At 39.0% G+C, this 24,524-nt stretch overlaps 1 protein-coding gene across 2 annotated transcripts in view; it reads right to left on the bottom strand.

Annotated features, from left to right (window-relative positions):
* Positions 1-3,216: 3,216 nt before the first annotated feature.
* The window catches only part of LOC105017154 (complement C1q-like protein 4), a 36,282-nt gene continuing 14,974 nt past the window's right edge, over positions 3,217-24,524 (bottom strand). For both annotated transcript variants that reach the window (XM_034287006.1, XM_034287007.1), the window contains one exon: positions 3,217-9,685. In XM_034287006.1, the coding sequence (XP_034142897.1) occupies positions 9,506-9,685 (180 nt within the window). In that variant the 3' untranslated portion in view covers positions 3,217-9,505. The remainder of the gene's footprint in view (positions 9,686-24,524) is intronic.

Raw genomic sequence — 24,524 nt, 5'->3', positions numbered from 1 at the left:
AGAACACAGGCACAGGACAGATGAAGATTGGAAAAAGTGTTATGGACCGGCAAATCTAAGCTTGAGGTGTTTGGATCACAAAGAATAACATGCGTGAAACTCAGACCAAATGAAAAGATGCGGCAAGCCATCTGTCAATCATGGTGGAGACAATGTGATGGTCTGGGGATGCTTAGGTGGTGGTAAAGTGGGAGATTTCCTAAGAGATCTTGTAGAAGGAAGGCTATCACTACATTTTGCAGTGCCAGGCTATAACCTGTGGACGGCGCTTGATTTGAGCCAGTTTCCTCCTACAACAGGACAGTGACCCAAAGTACAGCTTTGAACTATGCAAGAACTATTTAGGAAAGAAGCAGGCAGCTGGTATTCTGTCTATAATAGAGTGGCCAGTACAGTCACTGGATCGGAACTGTTCTGGAAGCAGCTTGACCGTATGGTATGTAAGAAAGTGCCCCTCAAGCCAATCCAACTTGTGGAAGGTGCTTCAGGAAGTATGGGGTGAAATCTCTTCAGATTACCTCAACAAATTGCAACTACAGTATATACGTAATCCATAACTAAACAAACAATTTAGCATTTTTCAGTTAAGTGCCTAAATACACTGTCATCAAATACAATATTCCAAATGCGCAGGTTCCTATATTAACTATTTTGTGGTTCTTTGAACAAATGTATTTGTGTTATTTGTCAGTGCCAAGAACCCTATAAAACTTTGAGAATCTTAGAAGAACCCTTTATGAACTCTTCCAATTTTTTGTTAACCTTATCAGTTAGTTGTTGACATGGGACAAGATAAATCTTTTTTTACAAAAAATTTGTTGTCGCTTTGTTCTTTTCTACATAAAAACCATTGTTACCTAAGACTGATATTGATGCAAATGTATTAGGTTTGTTAGATTTTAAATATTCTGCTCTCAAGGCTCACTTGAAAAATGTCTACCCTGTGGTGTCCTTGACTTGTAAATTATGATCAAATAAAGAAAGGATAGATAAAAGTTAAATAATATATCCCAGAAACATACATTTCACAGTGTTCTAAAGATAGACACGTAGCAGGCTGGTGAACCTGGCCTTGCCAAAAGCTATGACCTTTTGCTCTCCGCCCAGCTCCCACATACCTCTCATTAGCACTGGAATAGGTGTATACTGTATGTGTGTATGTCTGTGTGTGTGTGTGTTTGTGTGGAATAATCACTGTTGTGTGTGTGGGTTCATACAAGACAGTGTGTATGCATGAAAATGTGGAAGTAATTGAAAGTCCAAAGTAGATGTGTCATGTGTGTGCATGTGTGTATGTGTGTGTGTGTGTGTGTGTGTGCGTGTGTGCGTGTGTGTATGCTGGAGAGGGGAGAGTGAAGCCTATTGATTATTTTAATCCTCCTATTTGTGAGTCTGTGATCCTCTCGGCTCAGCTATCCATGGGGGGATTGCTAATGGGCCCGAATGCTCCCCTCTTCAGCCCTCTCTCCCTGTCCAATTAACTTTACACTGGAATCTGCCAGGAGAGTGTGTGAGGAGGCAGAGCAGGAGAAGCGGGAGGGTGGGGGAGTGCTGAGCAACCCAAAGCCCCATCCTTTCCACCTCCACTTTCTTCCCAGTCTCACATAGGAACAAAATTCATCAAAAACCTTAACATCCAGAATTCTATTGTTCATCTTTAATTAAAGAATGGTCTGCTTGTTTTCAATGAAAAGCTGAGACCTCTGTTCAGCTGATACCTCAGTACCTCATACTTGTATACTGAAATTTGGAGCAGGAGTCCATTCTGTAAGCCTTAATATGCTCCTAACAGTTTAATGAGTGAAGCCATAGAGGACGATATTGGTCTCTAATGGCCAAAAGGCCATTCTAACATGGACAGTACCATTTACATGGATAGATCCATTAAGGACATTCACAATTTAAAAGTAACCATGTGAGTGGATTTATAAGAAAGTTTCCATGTCGGTCATCAGGAGTGTTCACATAATTAATTTAACGGGTTGTAAAGCATTTCATAACAGTAGATGGCAGTAAATCACCTAAATATACTTAATACTAGTTCAGACAACACCCTTTCAGTTAGTTTGGCTACTTATTGAAAAGGGAGATTGCCTCAATGGCTCTGCTCATGGAGTTACAGGCTCTATAATGGGACATAGAGATTATATCATTCTCCAGGTGTGAACCTAATTAACAATGTTTTGGCTGTCAGGTTGACCTATTATTGTTGGGAGCATAATAAAATGGCAGTTATTTGTACGTCAGAACCGGTACAGACATGTCTGGTTGCGTCGACAGTCAGCACCGGTACAGACATGTCTGGTTGTGTCGACAGTCAGCACCGGTACAGACATGTCTGGTTGTGTCGACAGTCAGCACCGGTACAGACATGTCTGGTTGTGTCGACAGTCAGCACCGGTACAGACATGTCTGGTTGTGTCGACAGTCAGCACCGGTACAGACATGTCTGGTTGTGTCGACAGTCAGCACCGGTACAGACATGTCTGGTTGTGTCGACAAGTCAGCACCGGTACAGACATGTCTGGTTGTGTCGACAGTCAGCACCGGTACAGACATGTCTGGTTGTGTCGACAGTCAGCACCGGTACAGACATGTCTGGTTGTGTCGACAGTCAGCACCGGTACAGACATGTCTGGTTGTGTCGACAGTCAGCACCGGTACAGACATGTCTAGTTGTGTCGACAGTCAGCACCGGTACAGACATGTCTGGTTGTGTCGACAGTCAGCACCGGTACAGACATGTCTGGTTGTGTTGACAGTCAGAACCGGTACAGACATGTCTGGTTGTGTCGACAGTCAGAACCGGTACAGACATGTCTGGTTGTGTCGACAGTCAGCACCGGTACAGACATGTCTGGTTGTGTCGACAGTCAGCACCGGTACAGACATGTCTGGTTGTGTTGACAGTCAGCACCGGTACAGACATGTCTGGTTGTGTTGACAGTCAGCACCGGTACAGACATGTCTGGTTGTGTGTCAGTGCTTTTTACATAATAGTGAGATTCTACACGAAAGTAGCAATTAATATTACACTGTCAGATTGAGATACTTGTAGAAGACTGAATACTGTAAACATAAATCAATGCAGTCTTCATCCTTAATTCTGTAGCGTCATCACATATCAACAGAAAATGACTGCAGTAATAAAAGTATAAAGTTTTGCATGGTAAATATTATCAGCATTAGTGTAAATAAGACAGTGACTCAAATAAATCTCTTTACATTGTTTTATTATAGGTCTTATATTATGGTATTATAGGGCAGAGTAAATGCATGTTTATATAATACATAAGTTATACACACACAGCTCAGCTTTCAAGATACAGTGACAACAATCAATTCATACTGTTCACAAATAAAGATCAAGTTTCTTTTAAACAGTAAGATATTTAACATAATGTGGTGCCAAGGAACAGTAGAACGCAGCATGGCACAGAGGGAGGTCATGTATACTCACACACGAACATACATGTACAACATGTGGGTTTAAATGGGATTTAGGTTAACACTCTGAAAACGAGGGGTTCAACAAGGCTCCTTCTAAGATCCTTTTGGCATTGAAAAATACCCCCAAACCTTGTTTCCAGAACTCAAAACAAAGCGAGGTCCATCGAGGAACTGCTTTAGTTCATGAGGGTTCTCACAGGAACCTAACTGCCTAACCTCCTTTTTTAATTTAAAGGCATTAGGTGGATGTTTTTTCTAAAGGTAATATTTTTTAGGATGAGATCATCTATCTTTTACATTTCTGCAAATGGATGCGTAGTTTTTTTTTTCTCTTTCTAAGACAGAACATGGATACAATTCAGTAGATATGAATAAACAAAGAGGCAGTAATATGTTGAAGGCTTGCTGCATAGGGCACCGATGACTGATCTATTCACCTTTGTGTTACGGACAAGGAGGCACACACGTATATACAGTTGGTGTTAGTTTGCCTCATATTGTTATGCAGATCACATATCTACAAAATATTTCTTATGAATGGTTTCTCTTTAGTCACTCTAAGTCACAGCAGATCCCAGGGCCCTTTACATTATGGAGAATGCATGTGTATAAAACCCATTGTCCAACATTTATGTTTTTCTTTTCATTCGCAATCACATGACAATATACTGTACTGTACCTCATAAACCGAGGTGAGAATACTGACAGGTGTTGTGCATGTTTTGGTGATTACCAGTATAATAATAATTATCTTATCATTCACAGTCTACACATCTGATGAATATAACTTTTGGCATGATAATCCAAAATAAAAAAAGACCTCTAAATCCTCCTTCAGGTGTGTGTTTGTTGTAATACTGTCAGGAGGTAACACAGATCTACAAGAATACAGTTTTTCCCCCCTAACTGATGCAGTTTGATTAAAACCACTGTCTTGTCTCGAAGGTTAAGCCCAAAGTGCAATCATGTAATGGGAGTTTAGACTGGTCACATGGGCCATTTCCTGTTGCAACTATAATGAACAGTTACATATGTTCAGCCGTTTTACACATGCAACAACTTGTTCCAATACAAATATCCTCTGAAGTCCAGTGACTGTCACAGCTACTTCAATTAGGTGATTAAGTTATACTATAACTACCAGTGTATTAGAGAGACCTTTTTTCAGTGCCAGTGTAAACTAAGCATTGATGTAAAGATAATTGTGCTGTAATGAAAAGATAATAACGATGACATAATTAGCTACATCAATCCATTCTGATCAATTACACAAAGAGACATGTTATAGATTCTCACTGCCAGTGTGTCAAGTGTTTGCATAAAACATCTTTGACAGGTAACATCAACCTGAAACTGCATATTTGAATTGCATTTACAATTAGTAATAAATGGTACGCAAACAAGACAGAAAGGCGCACATTAAGGAACCGTTTCTAGGTTCTACAGTAGCAGCATAAATGAAAATGTGAAAGTAGTTCTGCAGAAGATTTGTCCTCACTGTCCATACATACTATGAACAAACAAGCTGACATACCTTTGAAGAATATAAGACTCATGGTTCCACTAATAACCAGCAGGATCTGAAGCTCCGTCTCTGTGTATGCCTTTTTGACACCCAGTTTAAATTGCTCTGTTATCAATTGAATGTAAAGTGAATGTAGGAATGCTAATGGAGTCCCGCCAACAGTTAAGGGTTTAAAAACAGGATGTCGTGGCTCATTAGTGCAACATGATGATGCTCTGTCATTTGTCGCGCGGTCTTTGTGTTATTTAGCGGTCTACCATCACTCCTCCCACTCCCCTTAGCAGGGGACATGTAGGTTTAACTAACTACAATATGATACTTAATGTCACACACACAGACATGAACGCACAGATAAGCACGCATGCAAGGACACACGCACACGATGCGGGCGGATGTTCGTGATCTTGGGTGTATTATAAGCTCAGATCAATATATTCAGGATTTTTTTTTTCTTTTGGTGTCTTCAGCCATATTGGAAATCCATCTTGGAGGGAAGAAAGAAAGCGGGAGGCCGCAGCCAAGCTCACAGCCTTCGATTTACAGTCTGCATACCGAGACCATTTTATTCAATTCCACACCGGTCAGCTTGTGTCAATACAACGCTAGATAGGGGACATTCAATTACATTTTTTATATAGCTTTGGTGCTATTCTTCAAACTCCTAGAACAAAACTCAAAACAGAGAATCTTAAAGGAAGCTGTTGCAAAACTCTTAGAACAATTCCAATTCAATAAGTACAACATACAAAATCCTACAGTTACTTTTTTACTGTACATAATACATTTTGCAGCTAAATTTACATTCCACATGTAAATACATGTTCCTGTAAAGTAACTGCCTTTGACAATGTAAATCTCACAATCTCACATACTTTTGATATGATTCTCTTTTGTTAAAATGTGTTTATTTTTATTTAATCTGCCAGCCATCTCTTCTTAACGGTATGCTAAACCTATGGACTTTAAACTGGTTTGTCTACAACAGATTTTGAGAAATACATAATGACAATGCATGTCTGTAATGTACTGTAGCAACATATTCAGTACAGTATGATATATCTAGTGTGTATGTTTGCATCTGTGTCTGTCTGTGTGTCCGAAAGCGCAACGCGATGCACAAAAGTCATGTAGTTAGGATATTTCGCTCAATTACAAGTGAAAGTAAATAAAAAAATCCAGATCATATTTTTGACATAGATACAGTGTCTAACATGTATCTGTAGATTTATGCCATGATCATGACTAGTATGATGTCATTTTACATTTGTTGCTGGGGTATTTTTATTGTGTCACTAAACTGTCATTGGTCAAATAAAGAAATATCAAACTATATGGTATTGATATGTTACAAGTCCACAAATATTTGTATGTGACCCCAGTGTGGCTTGAACCCAAAACTCTGGTGTTGCCAGTGCCATGCTCCAACAAGCGGAGACACACAGGAACACAATCATACAGAAACTAAGTACAATACTGTAAAATACAATAGATGATTACAATAAAGGCGTGTGATGTATGATTACCATCTTTTGAACATCCCTGTCCTTTAATTTATCTGACTGGTTAGAGTTTAACCAGATAGTACAAGTATAATACCTAATATTAAACATTGCAATGCATTGTAATTTATAAATTTTTAAACATACAGTAACGTTATTAATTTTGCTATTGGTTTAACTGATCGTTAAAAAAGCTTGAGAATACAGAAATATTTTGTCTTTTAATGATTAAATCAATCCACTCATTAAAAGTAAACATTTAGAACCAATGTTTGGGCAGTGAAAGGTGTCTACAAAAAAAAAGAATGCACAAGAGGTGTTAAGTTAGACCAGTTGGGAATTTTGTTCTAAGAGTTAAACGTAAGTTGTGAAAACATTACCAAAATGGTAAAAATGACTTCTCATTGTCTGGGCATGTGTTTATGTGTATGTTTGCATTTGTGTCTGTTTGTTTGTGTGTCTGAAAGAGATGCACAAGAATCATGTAGCTAGGATTAAAGTAACTATAAAAATCCAGATTATATTTTTAACATCATCAGAGTAATGCAACCAAGATTATTATAGTTTAATATGGATTTCATATTAGTTTACATTTTTATTTGAAATTAAATGTAGTTTCATTTTGTTTTCAGACTTGATTTACTGGTTTTTATTTTGTTGATCATTTTGGTTTTATATTATACATTTTCAGTCTTTGTTTTAGGGACGAAAAGTAGCAGCCATGTACTGTATGTTGCATGCATTATCATCTTTTTAGTTTTTTGGTGTTTTTGGTTAGGTTTAAATTACAGTACCTTAATGTGAAAATATGGTAGAAGGAAGCTATCTTACCTATCTTAAATGCAATCCAAAGCTCCTTTGGTCTGCAAATTGGTCTGTCTGGAGTCAAGATAATAAGCAAAGCTGAGTGACCCTGTCTGACTAGCAAGATTAGTCAGTGACATTATATTGAAAATAAATTTGATACATTATATTGAAAATAAGTAACCACCCTTCAAAGATAAGTAATACATGCCTTCAAAGATAGGCAGGTAGGAAGAGGCCAGATCCAGGGATCATTCTGGTTGATGAGAAGGCTGTGTGTACAACAACAGGCACAACTTACATCTGAACATTTGAAACAACCTAAACCCCACTAGGTTACACTGTATACTAAGATCACATTCCAAATCAAATGATCACGTGTTTCTGTAACACCGGGTGCAGACTCACAGTGAAATGCTTACTAGCGATCCCAAAAATGCAGAGCACTTTAACTCTGTTGAAGTGGCATTGTCGACTCGCCTTTTCTTGTAGTCCACAATATACGCATTTGAGGAGGAGTTGAGGAGGAACCTATCTGGAGGTCCAAGACTCAGTTGTAGAGGAATGTGTTCATTCTCAGGGTCCTGAGCTTAGTGATGAGCTATGGTATGACTGTAGTCAATGAAAAGCTTTCTCACAACGGTATTCATGTTGTCCAGTTGGGACAGTGGAAAAGTTTTAGGCAGTTTTAGTTTTAGGCAGATAGCAAGAGAATAGAGTTGTGGTAAATTTTGGCTGAATCCACTTTTGTGCGTGGGGTATAAATCACTGGGCATGAGAAACCCCCTTTTATAGTGTGTTTATGGTTTTCATGCCAGCATTGGTTAGAAAACAACAGATGTCTCTTGGTAAATAATATGTTCTGCAGATTATTATGAGGTATTCAGTCTCAAGCAAGAAAAAATTATGACTTCCTTAACATTAGAAGTCACAATTGTGTTCAGCAATAGTATGGGCTGCATCAGCGGTTTATTCGGTCATTGGCGTAGTCTTGTTAGGATGCCAACGAGCTTGCCTCTTTTGGGCCACCTCTTCCAGAGCTCAGGGATTAGGTCTGGACTACTCATAGCCCATATAAAGGAGAGCAATTGCAGTTCATGTTTTTTGAATGTATGGGTAAACTCATTTATAGGAAAGGATGGCAGGACAATTATTTACAAAAACATGATAATATCAGAGTAAATAAAACCCCAAAACAGAGGAATTTGTCAGTAAAGACATTTGATTTCTATTTGAAAGGACATCATATTTAGAAAGGAGTAATAGATGTAATATAGGGATAATGAATTGCTGTGCTTAATTGTCATTACATTTGTCAAATTGTCATTAATTATTCTCTATCACATATTGCCCTAAGATCTCACAATAGACCAGGACATCACAATCGACGAACTTCTTACACCCTAGTTTTATCACACCTGAACTACTGGACATTTTTATGGTTGATTGCTGCAAATAAGGACATTTGTATGTTGCAGTTCGCACAGAACAGAGCAGCGTGTGGGTTAAGAGTACAACATATCAAAACCAAACGTCTTGGACAGCACCAATGCTCACACCCAAAATTAGGAATATAATGATATATATATATCTAGTGATTGTAATGAACAAGTTGAGCCTATTTGAAACGTTGTCTATTGACAGCATTTAACCCACCACAATAAGAAGATCAGAAATACCATTACAAAAATAGCTTGAAACCCACATTAGATTTTTGCCCAATTATTATTATTATTTTACATTTATGTTGGATTTCAATTTTTTTTGTTGGATTTGCAGAGAAATAATTCATTTTGGTTTATGATTTAGTTTAGTAAAAATTTTGTTTGGATTTTCGTTACTATAATAATCTTGGATGCAACAACACCAATAGATGTGTGGGTGTTTGTGTCATACTAACATTTCTATACACTTCAGATGCCATGTAACAGCTCTTGGGCTGGAATGTCATGGTTTGGCATTTACTCAATGACAATAACAACACAGAGCCATTAAACATTTACATTTCCACTGTAGCTGTTTCTCTCAATACTGTGGATTTTCATAATGAAACAGGATAGAGAGACAGAGACGGAAATGATAAAAAGAGAGAGGTTCGAGGTTGAAAGAATCAGGTTTGATGAGGATCCTGAAAAAGGTGCTGCATTTGTTCGCCTGGGAGATTGTTTGTTGGTTTTGTTTGTATGTACGCGTGTTTGTATGTGCGTGTATTTCTGTTTGTATGCCATCAATCAGTATAGATGAGGAAGCCAGAGAAGGTGCTGTATTTGTTGGTGTTTCCTCCGTGCACTTTGCCCCCATCGAGCTGCACACACACCTCGTCGCCCACATCCAGGTGTAGGATTACACTGTTGGAGGCATAGTCATAGTTCAGATCAGCGTCCTGGGCTATGGCACTGGCCCTCACCTGAGAGACACACGGAGACAAACAAATCATAGTTCAATAATGTCAACACAGTACACTGCTCGTGTTGCCTGACGACTTAAACTGAATGACATAAACAGAAATCATCAGTTAATGCACTATTGTTTGCTACTTATTTCAGTCAGAGACTCCACTAAGGAGCTGTCCAACAAGGTAATCAGCAATTGGATTATCTCTAATCAATCAGATTATCAAAGCCAATCCCAGATTTTCAGCATGTTGCTTTGCCCACTCTGCCCTAACCAACTGATTTCAGATTTAACCCATTCGTTTCTGGGAGCAATCTCAATGGGTGCATAATTTGTTATCAGTTTCTGGGACCAATCACAATGGTTGCATGATTTGCTATTAGTTTCTGGGACCAATCACAATGGTTGCATTATTTGCTATTCTACAAATCCTTTTGTAGGTACTAAGAACCACATTCCTTCCAGAGAACTAATTCATGTCTGTGGGTATGGTGTTGTTTTGGGAAGCAACAAGGAGTTTTGGTAGCCAGTCAACCAATAAAGCCCTATTAAAGTTAATTGAAGAAGAGTGAAAGACAGATAGAGACAGAGCAACAGAAAGATACTGCGATAGATTGGAGGAAGGGATGAAGTACAGAAGTTAATATATAATACCAAGTTGAAAAATACATTATTTATCTAAAAGATGTTTGCAAACTATGGCACCCAGAGACACAATCATTATTTTGGCTTTGATGATTTCACTTAAGTACAATACTATAAATGTACACATTTAAATGAATAAAGAGCAACACATACACATGCACTACTGATACCCTTTGTAAATCTTTTTGCTATCCCTGCTTCCTCGTATTTCACCGCGCCACCCAGCCCACCGGGCCTGGTCCCATTTTTCACAGGACAGCGACTCTAAATATCTGCGGTACATTCGCCTCATATCAAATAAAGTTTAAATAATATATATATATATATATATCTGTAATGACATGTGGTCGAAACAGATTTCTGCCCCTCCTACAGGATAACATTTGTAGATAACTGGCCCACTTTCTAAGACACACACACACAAAAATAGCCTAACGTAGTGAGTGTCAGCTTAGTTGCTGTTTTAAATGTTATAGGCATTAAATAAATTCAACCTTTGTATTCATAAATTGCACATTGGAGCTGATGATGGTTTGGTCTAAAGTACATTACTAAGGCTTGAAAACATGATAAACACCTATAAAGAAAGCAAATACTTAGTAGCTACACTACCATTCAAAAGTTTTGGGTCACTTAGAAATGTCCTTGTTTTTGAAGGAAAAGCACATTTCCTGTCCATTAAAATTACATCAAATTTATCAGAAATACAGTGTAGATATTGTTAATGTTGTAAATTACTATTGTACCTGGAAACAACAGAGGCCCATTATAAAAAAAACAGCAGTCCTGTGTTCCAACAGCCAATCATTTTAAAAGGCTATGTGATCATTAGAAAACCCTTTGGCAATTATGTTAGCATTGCTGAAAACTGATGTGCTGCTTAAAGAAGCAATAAAACTGGCCTTCTTTAGTCTAGTTGAGTATCTGGAGCATTTGCATTTGTGGGTTTGATTACAGGCTCAAAATGTCCAGAAACTTTCTTCTGAAATGCATTGGTCTATTCTTGTTTTGAGAAATTAAAGCTATTCTGTGCAAGAAATTCCCAAGAAACAGATCTTGTACAATATACTACTCCCTTCACAGAACAGCGCAAACTGTCTCTAACCGGAATAGAAAGAGTGAGGCCTCTATGCACAACATAACAAATACATTAGGCCAAATACATTAAAGTGTCCAGTTTGAGAAACAGACACCTCACGGATCCTCAACTGGCAGCTTCATTAAATAGCGGCCACAAAATACCAGTCTCAAAGTAAACAGTGAAGAGGCGACTCTGGGATGCTGGCCTTTTTTCCCAATCTTCCTCTGTTCAATGTCTGTGATAATTTTCCCATTTTAATCATTTATTTTTATTGTCGTGTTTGAGATATGGGTTTTTCAACTCTGCCTAGAAGTCCAGCAATCTCGGAGTCACCTCTTCACTGTTGGCAAAGACATTTCTAAGTGATCCCAAACTTTTGAACGGTAGTGTAAACCTTTAACAATTATGATTGATTTTAGATGTATAACTTTAACTAACTAATATTGTGGGAAGTCCCTGAAATTTTAACTAGCTAACATTAGCATCACTAACATTAGCATAAAAATTTCTTGACGAAATTTGCTAGTTGATGACATTGCCATCTGTCAAAGTACATTTGATAAAATGATCATGGTACTGGGGTTTTCTACTAAATATTAGCCTACTTTAGCATTGTTGTTGTATTTCCAAGCCCTATAGTGTAATTTAGACTAAATGGTAATTAGCCCCCATTAAAAGTCATTAGCCCCTGTTCAACTTCTGGTCATCAATATGACTGCAGGGTCTATAGACAGTTAATGAGCACAGCAACGATGCAACCAAGTGACAGAGGTGCAAACCATGAAAGCTACTGTTTATATGCCTCCTGGACTTTATTTACTTGTACATTTTGGATGAAGATCTAAAAATATCTTAATCTGAAGATAATTATTAGCAAAATATGAGAAACTGAGAATAATGGGAAATACTTCTTCATGGCATTGTATTCTACTACAACTATTCATTATTTTATTTTAAAATGTTACTGCTATGCATTTAACACACAGCTGTACATATCCATAAAACTCCATCTCTGCAACTCAAAAATCCTTTGGCCAAATATGATGCAGATCAAAAGTCAAACTAGAGCTGGAGTAAGTACATTGTCACATAGAGCTCAATTTTTGTGAATTGATCTGTCGATACAAGTGAGATATGAAAACTCTGTCTTAACCTTTAAGTCTTCACTAAAGACTAATCTCTTCAGTATGTCATATGACTGAGTGCAGTCTGGCCCGGGGGTGTGAAGGTGAATGGCAAGGCAAGGCACCGGCTTGACTAATCACCGTTGCTGTCACTTCCTGGCAGGCTCTCCTCTCTACACTAATACTCTGCCTCTGACCATATTATAGGGGCGGAGTCACTGGGTTACTCTTGGTCTCCCATGCCATTCCTAAGTGGGTGCATAATGCCAGGCTATTCTCCTTCCTGGATGTAAGTGGGTTAAGGCAAGGAGACGATCAGTGTGTCAGTTTGGCGCCCCTCACTGACACACATGGTGGGCAGAGCTCTGTGGCAGGGGGATCTTGCACCCCAAAGGCACAATCAGTGTGAATGGTCTGGGAGAAAAGGGGTTTTGCCCTTTAGCAAGCAGTATAATATTTTTTTTTTTTAAGATCTAAAACAGCTTTTGGGGACATATATTCTGAGATTGATCTATCTGTTTTTCTGAACAATAAGCGACAGTTAGTCTACTAAACACAAACAAAAAATTGTATGTATTCATTCAAAAGATTGAGAATCTTTTAAATATATTATATCTGAAGCATACTAACTGAGCTATCCTACTGGTATTTCTTTTAAAGAAACTATGTAAGATCCTCTGCATCTTTGCTCAAATCGGAGTTGACATTACTGTCGATTTAAGTCGATTTAAGGGAGGCCGTCTTCTTGCCGTAGCTTATTTACTTTTATTGAAACAGAAAAAAATAAGGAACGGCTATCAATAAGACCTGCATGCTTAGAAAGAAACCAATTGGCAGTTGAATTATATACATTTAGAAAAATGTATTACTGGACAAATTTGTGCCTTCAATGGGCATGGAGCCTCTGCTCTGTGGGCTTTACTCTGCTTTGTCTCAGAGTAGTTAGTTCATGATTTGTGGATGTCATATTAATAGTATCCATAACAATGTGGTTGGGGCTATTTTCTGCCTGCCTTTGTCTTAACCTCTTAAACACTCACTTATGAAAAGCCAACGGATATTCACATTTTCTCTGGAATTTTTTCTTTGCATCCTTTAACCAATGTTATTACTTTTGAATGCAATGTACTCTTATAATATCTACCCTTGGGAGACAAAGTGGACAACCTCACCTCCTATCTAGGTTTGTTCCTAGGTACTTGCCTTTCTAGGGAGTGTTCCCTAGTCACGGTGATTCAACATCTTATTGCTTGCTCTTTGGGGTTTTAGAGTGGGAATCTGTATAAGCACTTTGTGACAACTGCTCATGTAAGAAGGGCTTTATAAAATACATTAGATTGATTAATGGTCATCTAAATGTTAATTAGGAGTATGAGAATGAGGACACATGGGGAAACATGAGCTGATGATGAATCACCCAAGCTTATTTGTTAGTTTACATCTTAAACTAGTTTATTTTAACCTGAAATGAGAATTTGCTGAAAGAAGGGATATAGTGGACCATATACTAAAGATATGACCCTAAAAAAAGTATGATGTAACCAGTTTGAAAAAGCAATAAGGCACTTTAAGGAGGTTTGTGGTATATGGCTAATACTGTATACAGTATACCATGGCAAAGGACTGTATCCAGGTGTTAATAACAACCATTCATCTAATTATAACTGGTAATAGCCTAAAAGAAGGCATATGGGTACATCCTTTTCACCAAATCCACTTGGCTATTTTGGCATTTTCTCTGCTGTCAATGTTTTTTTCCCTTTTCAGTCTCTCACTTTCCCTCGCCAATCCTCCCCTTACAATTAATATTTTATCTCTCTGTCCCTCTCAGCCCATCTCCCAATCTCTCTCCTTTACTTTTTTCGCTCTACAAACCATGTCATATTATTTTCTTCACTCTGGGGTCTTGGTATAATGTCATCGTTATAGAGTCTTTCCTGTCCAATGAGCATGTGTCGTTCTAAATAGATGAGCTGTTCACTGACCTTTGACCCAAAGCTTCTATTGAGAACACAACCTTACACTCTATCGATTTACCAGGATGTTCAGTAACTTGTTGCTGTAGGACAATGACAGAGATTGCCTTCTAGACAGTTTGGTTGGAGTCAGGAAACCCATGCTTCAACAATGTAATGTTCCTCATCATGCAGAAATCCTCTTACCACTCAATGATTAGAACATGGTTTGTACTGGTCTATTGCTTTCTTATTTAATAATCTAGCACTGTACAAATCTCATCAGTCACGCAGGCATATGCCTCACACAGTTAGTAAGACAGACACTCATTAAACATTAATATACATATTTAGATTCTTATTGCTGCTTCCACTCCTGTTCCAATATAAATAATAAAATAAAGATACAGTGTTCTTGGTATACACATTTTGTGTACAAAAATGGCCTCCAAAGACTTTTTATACTTTACATCTTAAGTTCTGACATTTATTAATTGTCTGTCAGCCTAATAACTAAAGCTGCTAATAATGAATGGTACCATCATCAGAAATATAGCCAACTGCTCAAGCAAGGGATTCATTTAATCCTGCAAAAATAAAATACACTAGCACATCCATATTAATGAATGCAAATCTGATACCCTGGCTCTCTCTCAGGGCCTAGGTCTGGCTGAGGAGATGTTTCATCATCTCAACCTGTCACCAAGTCCTCCGCCCCATGATCGTTTAGACATTTTAGATGAGACAAAACTAACCATTTCTCCACAACCTTGTTGGTAATAATGAGTTTTTTTTTTGCACCAATCATCAATTTAACTCATTTCTCACTTTCCTTCTACAATGTTGCATGGGCCTTTCTTTTTCCCAAAGACCCAAATGAATCAATACATTCCCTTTGTTTTTAATTCCACTCACATCACTCCATTAATTGTTCTGTCTCTCCCTTTCTGGCTAACACCCCTTATATCATCCTCTCTCCGTTCTTACCCCCTCACTATCTCTCCATTCTGGACCTATCTATCTATCTTTTCTCATCCTTTCCCCAGAATGAGATGCAGGTCACGCTTGCCTTTCCTTCCCCCCGCTGTGGCAGTGTTGGCGGGAGTGGCGGCTAAGCGTGTCCCTGTCCGCTCTAAATCGGATTGATTAACGGCTTCTGCTGTGGCAGGTCTCCAGGGACCTCCCACAACGGCCTCCACCCCCCAGCCCCGCCCCCCCACCCCGGCCCAAACTCCAGATGCGTCCGGCCAGGCTACAGGGCTACAGGGCTGGGTAATTGGTAGTCCAAGGGCCACAGTAGCTCCTTCCCTAATGGTTCCCACTCCTCAATGACTCCATACAATCACAATAAATGGAGCCACAGAATTGGCTACTGCGGTCAGACGGGCTCGTGAAACAGATGGTAAGTCAGAATCAAAATTCCTGCTTGGCTACGGGATAATGTTGTACATAAATGCTACTGGACCAGTATGGTATATCGTTTGTTATCCCCCTCAATTGGACTGAAGATACACCAAGGAATTGTATCCATAATTCTTTTTTAACATCTTCTATATGTCCTTTTCTCTGAGAGGAATACACGATTCCCCTAAGAAGGATATGTGTGATGTGGTTTTGTGTCAATAACTCAGTACAGCGTCTGATTGTCGGTTCCAACATCTGGCTATGTACATAGTTGAGTGGCAGTAATCCCCTGATATGCTCTGTGTTTTATTTTAAAGGGCAGACAAAGAGGATAATCTTTCCAGGAGAACATGTTCCGTAGATGTAAAACTTAGCATATATTGGGCATATTAGGTTGCTGTGATTCAGGGTCTGTACACACCATTTGCATTGAAATATCAGAACATTTCCATAATATATCTACAGAAAAATAGGTATGATAGTGTTTCAGAACGTATTTTGGTTGCATACAAAGTGAATCGTAAATGCTGAATTTCTATTGATCAACACATGCTGGACCGGTTTCTGTGGTCAAATGGAAAGGCAGTTGCCAAAATTCTACACATTTCAAACACTGAATATTGTAGGGAATAAAAAGCTTTTACATTTTTAAGCAACCAAAAATGCTTAACAGCGTTTGTAAGCTAGTCATTCAAAAGTGCATGTAAAAATGTTGAATGATGTGCCTGTTGCTAACATCCAGAAAGTGGGCGCAAATCAGGACGATCCCTTTAACCAAGTTAGTTCTTCTAAGGCAGAGGTTCCCAACCAGGGGATCTAGGACCCCTGGCGGTACTTGGCCTATCCTCAGTCCCAACAGGTTTACTGGTAAAATGCACAAGAGGCGGTACAACAATCCAAACCATTTGGAAACCGCTGACCTAAGGGCAGCCATGATAGGCCACTGTTCACAGTGTTTTTTTATTGACGTGTAGGCATCTTTATGTCCTGTGTAGTTCAGTTGGTACAGCATTGTGCTTGCAACCCCTGAGGTTTGATTCCCACAGGCGACCAGGTCAGAAATCTATGCAATTCCTACTGTACTGAACTCTTAGTTATTAATGTGCACATAACTTAAAATATACACCGATGAGCCAAAACATTATGACCACCTGCCTAATACTAGCACACCTGATTCTAATAATTAGCTGGATGAAAAGCTTAATCAGGTTAGTCACAAATGGGGTTGAAGAGAAAACTTACAGAATAGTAGATCTCCAGGAACAGGGTTGGGCAGCCCTGCACTAAGGTATGGACGCTTCAAGACCCCTGAAGGTGTCCTGTGGTATCTGGCACCAATACATTAGCAGAAGATCCTTTAAGTAAGTAACTTAAGTAATGCACTTAATCCTGTAAGTTGCAAGGTGGAGCTGCCATGGATCAGACTTGTTGGTCCAGCACATCCCACAGATGCTAAATCAGATTGTGATCTGAAAAATTGTCACCAGTTTGGGGTTGGTCCCTCCTCGGACCACTGTCGGTCCTCACCACTGCTGACCTGAGGCAACCAACAAACCTTGCCGTTTCAGAGATACTCTGACCCAGTCATCTGGCCTTAACAATTTGGCCCTTGTCAAAATCACTCAGGTCTTTACTCCAGCCCATTTCTCCTACATCCTACACTGACTGTGAGAACTGATTGGTCACTTACCATCTAATCTACCCAGACCTTGACATGTACCCTTGTTAGGAGATGATCAACGTTAATCGCTTCACCTGTGAGGGGTCATAATCTTTTGGCTCATCAGTGTATATGTTAGAGCTATGTTGAGGAATATTAATCATACATCCTACATTTAAACAGTAACCAGGCCCAGTGGGCGGGGCATTATAAGATGCATTAATATTGAATGCATTTATATTATTTTCTCAAAATATTGAAGGAATAATTGTGCTGAGTCAGATAAAAAAATTTTCATGAAAACCTCATAGGGTCATATCAAGGTCTATGTTAGTGCTGTTTTTCCCCCCTCCTCTAAACCTTTAAATATGTCATTCAGCTAATTATATTTGCTAGTGATAAGAAAGCCTGGTTCTTCATGACTCATTGCACTACATAACTCATTAGCATTATTCCGCGAAAAAGGGAATCATTAAAAACGTATTGTTTAAGACATCAATGCCAAACTTAAAATGCTAGATCATGGTATTGTATGATGACACAAAACATTTTAAGGAGCCATATGTAAGATTTTTACTGTACTACTATCATAAATACAAACATAAAAGAACAAAATATATCTGCAGTTAATGTTTTAACTTAATGCTTCATCATTTATTTCTGTATAAGTGACTAAGATATTACACATTTCAACTTTCTCTCCGGTCCATCTAACAGTTTGCAATGAGGTGTAGTCTCCTCATACTCACCTCAGACACTGGCACTACTATTCCCCCACCCTGAACCACACTGGACTATCTGCTAATACTATTCTGGTCCCGTTTGGGAAGGGAAGGAGGAGACAGTTTGTGTTGTTGTTAAAATTCAGTCTTATGAACAGTCGAGGCAGGATTCTACACAGTGCCCCTTTAACAAATCATTGTGGAGTGGATTTAAAATAGAATTTTCTGAAAGTAAGCGAAAAGGGTATTTTACCCAAAACATTTATGGTATTTTGTTTATTATTCCACTGATTATGCAATCCAACACATTTTTTAAAATCTAATTAAATAAAAATATTTACAACTCTGTTTCACTTATCTAATAATAAAAATAGGTTTCTGCTAAATATGATATCGGCCTTCACATATGAGGTTATGTTTCTGACTACAATTCACACATTCCACTGTAACACATACCCGTTAGATTACTGCTGTTTAAGCACACACTCGTTTCTACTTTATATGACATAATGGTAAAACAGCATCATATAAACCATATGACCAAGAATAATAGCCAAATCGGTGCATCCCTAATAAGGAATAAATGATGAACTTTAAGCGCAACTGACCTGTTTTGTTCAATGTACTACAAAGTCTTCAAAGGCAAATGCCATAAGCATTCTGTCTATTTCACTAGCCCACATGTTAAAGGGTCATATCAAGGGCTGTCAGTGCTGGTATTTACCCCCCCCTCCCTCCACTGATCCTTTAAACATGTCATTCAGCTTATTATATTTGCTAGCGAAAAGAAGACCTGGTTTTTTTATGACTCATCTGGCATGAATCCATTCAGGACTTTACTTCACCAAGGCTCAGACAACATAAAATATATGCAATTGCTGTCATTTAATGTGTAATGGTTATGATGAATGGGTGGTTGCATTGTGCTTCCTAATGTAATCTAGTCTAGTGGCTCACCTGCAATTCTACAATTTTGGTTTAAAATTTTTGTTGGTAAAACTGATTATTGAAAATGTCAATGCATTTATGAGTGTTATTTATTTACTGTCAACTCTAAAATAGTTTATAGTTAAATAGCAATAAGTTCTGTTTTTAAAGTACACTGGCTCAAATAAGACATCCTTTCAAACCCTTCATCACCCCAATAATTTATTAAACAAGGAGGCCCAGTGAGGAATGACAGGAAATGAATAGTGAACCAGAATTGTAAGTATACATTTCAGCTCATTGGACTATTGAAATGAAACCTTGTTTGTCGAGGAGGGGAGGAGCAAAGAATGGCAAACCAAGATTATTGTCATCTGCACTGGAGATTGATGTCGACAAGGGAGTGAATTTCTGTCTGTTGTCCAAATGCCGTTCCGAGTTGAGCTGCTGCTGAGGAGAGCATGAGCCCACGGGACGACTAGTAGGATAACACTGCCTCCACTTTTCATTACTGGGGTACCATTAAACAGAAGAAGGAGAGAAAGACCGAGTGATAGATGGAGAGAAGGAGGTGGATGCAGGGAGAGGAGAGAAGTGCAGAGATGAGGAGAGAGAGAGAGCTAAATGCAGGGAGTGAACTGTTGTAGAGAGGGAGAGGAGAAAGAGATAAAGGACAGAAAGAGATAAAACAGGGAAGGGAGAGAAGGAGAGATAACACGACGAGAGAGGGTAGTGGTGTAGAAAGGGAGAAAGGGACACAGAGCTAAAGACAGAGAGGAAAAGTGTAGAGATGGAAAGAGAGTTAAAGACAGATATTAGAGGGAGAGAGGTGGAGGTAGAGGCCATGAAGAACAGGAGCAGGCAGAGAAAGAGAGGCCAGTACAGAGGGATGACGGAACAGGGCAGAGACAAGAAGGGAAGTCAGAGAGCTTTAGAAAGAGTGCACAGAGGAGAGGCCAGCTGCCTGCCACTTTAACAGTCGAAGCACAAGACAGGGGTGAAGGGAGCCAAACTGGAGGGCGGCTGGAGTGAAGAGGAGGGAGGGATGGAAGGAGCCTGTTGGATAACAAACTGATCAAGCGAGCCTATTTTTTGGGGGTAGGAATGAGACTGGGGAGGTGGAGAGATGCATAGTCTCTGTTATTTCAGTGTTTTGCAGTGGTGCCCTGTTCCTCTGGTAATAAAACTGACAGGATTCATTCTCCATGATGTACAGACCTCTCAGAGCGGAGCGAGGCGATTGAGAGGGGTCTCTTAAACTCACCTATGGGACCAGCATGGACAGAAATGAAGGGATTGTGGGGAGGGGGGCTAATGGACATTTTCTGTTTATACAATGCTGTGGTTCTCTCCATCTCTCTCTCTCTCTTTTCTTTCTCATTTTCTGTGTTCAGGGTTAAGGTGTGCTCTGTAACCATTAGGGTGATGCTGGTGGAACCCTTTCAGCAGCCGTGTGGGTCTGACCGCTAATTGGCATGCTAAATGCTAATATATTGCCATGACACTCAGGACCTAAGGTGTCAAGACGTTGATTAGAAAGTCCCTAATTGGCTCTGGGCTGAAACGTTCCAATGGTGGAGACAGTTTAATTGGATATAAAGGGTTTTCAGCTACAGACAGCTCTACCTGCAGAGCATCAGCTATGAAGCAGCCAAAGGTTGCACAGTGACTTTAAGTACTGCACCACTTAGTCAGTGATGGGTCAAGTTCAGGCCCGTATTGACAATTTGGAAAGATTAGTATAAGAATTCTTATGATATTTACAAACAAAATAGACACACACACACGTGCATATGCATACAAATATAAACACACACACACATACACGCTTGATTGGACCTTACTAACTATTTTCTTCACCAGTGTTGTTTAGTCATGTAAATATCATGTGACTGATTTAACATTTACTTCACAATTCCAGCCAATTCTCACACTGCTGACATTTTCACAAAGGGATCAAGCTGTCATGGTGGAAGAAATAAGCTTGATTGGCTGCCTTTATTTACATCATTATACAATGCCAAGAATGTTGGGTTACTGCTCTAATGTTCGCCTTCACTATGCATTTTCTAGGACTGTTATAAATCAATGTTCAAAAGTTTGGGGTCACTTATAAATGTCCTTGTTTTCCCATGAAAACATATATGAAAAGAGTTTGAATGGGAAATATAACAAAATGAATAAGAAATAAAGTCACTGACAAGGTCAGAAATAATTATATTTAATTTAAATAATAATTGTCCTTCAAACTTTGCTTTTCTTCAAATAATCCTCCATTTGTAGCAATTACAGCCTTGCAGACCTTTGGCATACTAGTTGTCAATTTGTCAAGGTAATCTGAAGATATTTCACCCCCATGCTTCCTGAAGCACCTCCCACAAGTTGGATTGGCTTGATGGGTGCTTTTTACAGTACGTACCATAAAGTCAAGCTGCTCCCACAACAGCTCAATAGAGTTGAGAACTGGTGACTGTGCTGTTCACTCCATTATAGACAGAATACCAGATGACTGCTTCTTCTGTAAACAGTTATTCTATAGTTTGGAGCTGTGCTTTGGGTCATTGTCCTGTTGTAGGAGGAAATTGTCTCCAATCAAACGATATTCACAGGGTATGGCATGGCATTGCGAAATGGAGTGATAGCCTTCTTTCTTCAAGATCCCTTTTACCCCGTACAAATCTCCAACTTCAACACCACCAAAGCACCCCCAGACCATCACATTGGCTCAACCATGTTTGACAGATGGTGTCAAGCACTCCTCCAGCATCTTTTCATTTGGGCTGCGTCTCACAAATGTTCTTCTTTGTGATCCAAACACTTAGATTAATCTGTCCATAACACTATTTTCCATTGTTATATCTTGTGTCTTAGTTCTTTTGCCCATCTTAATCTTTTCTTTTCATTGGCCAATCTGAGATACAGCTTTTTCTTTGCAACTCTGCCTAGAAAGCCAGCATCCCAGAGTTGCCTCTTCACTGTTGACATTGAGACTGGTGTTTTCCAGGTACTATTTAATGAATCTGCCAGACCTGTGAGGCGTCTGATTCTCAAACTAGACACTCTACTGTATTTGTCCTCTTGCTCAGTTGTGCACTGGGGCCTCCCATTCCTCTTTCTATTCTAGTTAGAGACAGTTTGCGCTGTTCTGTGAAGGGAGTAGTATTGTACTAGATCTTCAGTTTCTTGGCAATTTGAAGCATTTCAGAAAAAAGTTATTTGTATCAAAATTGCCGATGCTCCAGATACTCTAAAGAAGGCCAAATGTATTGCTTGTTTAATCAGCACAAACATTTCCAGCTGTGCTAACATAACTGCAAAATAGTTTTCTAATGATCAGTATGCCCTTTGAAATGATAAACTTGCAAACACAACATGCCATTAGAGCATACACCGATCAGCCATAACATTATGACCACCTGCCCAATATTGTGTAGGTCCCCTTTTGCTGCAAAACATCCCTGACCCATAGAGGCATGGACTCTGCTAGACCTCTGAAGGTGTATATCTGGCACCAAGACGTTAGCAGCAGATCCTTTAAGTCTTGTAAGTTGTGAGGTGGGGCCTCCATGGATCGGACTTGTTTGTCCAGCACATCCCACAAATGCTCAATTGGATTAAGATCTGGGGAATTTGGAGGCCAAGTCAACACTTTGAACTTGTTGTTTTGTTCCTCAAACCATTCCTGAACCATTTTTGCATTATCCTGCTGAAAGAGGTCAATGCTATCAGGGAATACCATTGCCATGAAAGGGTGCACATGGTCTGCAACGATGCTAAGGTAGGTGGTACGTGTCAAAGTAACATCCACATGAATGGCAGGACCCAAGGTTTACCCAATGGCTTTTCCTTCCTTGGACCACTTTTGATAGGTACTGACCAGGAACACCCCACAAGGGCAGCAGTTTTGGAGATGCTCTTACCCAGTCGTCAAGCCATCACAATTTGGCCCTTGTCAAAGTCGCTCAGATCCTTAAGCTTGCCCATTTTTCCAGCTTCTAACACATCAACTTTGAGGACAGAATGTTCACTTGCTGCCTAATATATCCCACCCACTGAGAGGTGCCATGATAACGAGATTATCAGTGTTATTCACTGCACCCGTCAGTGGTCATGTTATGGCTGATCGGTGTAGATATTCCATTAGAAATGTGCTGTTTCCAGCTACAATAGTAATTTAAAACATTAACAATGTCTACACTGTATTTCTCATCAATCCGATGTTATTTTAATTATCTTAATACAAAAATATTGCTTCTCGTTCAAAAACAAACATCCATCCAAACATTTCATCCCGAAACATGTCATCCCAAATATTTTATTGGTAGAGGATTTCTATAGGCTACATTTACATGATGCATAAGGGATAAACGTTCTGTATCTTCTGTTAAAGTATAAATATAACACACATCCTCCCTTACATTACAAAACACATTTTCCCATTTCAAGGGCCGTGCTATATAAAAATGACCCATGAATGTTTCCAAAAAAGTGTTCCTAATTGATTTACATATAATTTAAACAGTAATTTAAACGTTGAAAATGCATTTTACATATCAACGTATTCAAAAATATATTTTAAACATATTTTTGTCTGTCTAGGTGGGTATTTAAATACTTCTCAATGGAAAAACCCTTTCCTTTGGGATTAACTATTGAAAAAAGGTGTAAGGCAAATGAGAAGGAAAACAAAGACTAGACAAAAGACAGGGAGAAGAAGAGAAGGGTGGCCTATTAGTCTGCCCTGTATAAAGGCCTCCATAATGATTAGAGAAATGTAAGTACATACAGTATAATAGCTGCATGTCAGAGAGAGAAAAAAGTAAATGAGATGGAAAGAATACAGGAAAATTGTATTTTTCGTGTGCTGACTTAATGAAACATGCATGATGAAAAGAACCTGAACATTTCTGTCCTAGTCCTTCTAGCAGTTGGTGTTTCAAAGACACCTGTATGTTTTTAACTGCTGGTTGACAAATAAGGGAAAAGCAAAACAAATGTAGTCATTAATTCCTGTGAAGTAGACAGTATATGGAAGGCTGTTCTAAGTAACACCTCTAACGAAACCCACAGTAATTAGTAGCTGCTAATCCTGACAGCTGACACATAAGGTAGAGTAAATGAGATCTAGGGCTTCAACACAATGTGTCATGCAGTTGCCCACAAATTAGATGCTAGCATCATTAATTAATGAGCTGATTGAGCTGATGTTGGAACGGATTTCTTCTGAACTTCTCTTTTATAGACAATTCCACCAAATGAAAGTATGGTTTGGTGGACCAGAAGCTTCAAATCAAATAAGACAGAAACCAGAATCTCCCTGCACATACAGTTGCT

The sequence above is a fragment of the Esox lucius genome, chromosome 17 (assembly GCF_011004845.1).
Source record: "Esox lucius isolate fEsoLuc1 chromosome 17, fEsoLuc1.pri, whole genome shotgun sequence".
NCBI lineage: Eukaryota > Metazoa > Chordata > Actinopteri > Esociformes > Esocidae > Esox > Esox lucius.
Note: the sequence above shows the minus strand (reverse complement) of the source record. Positions and strands in the feature narration are given on the sequence as shown.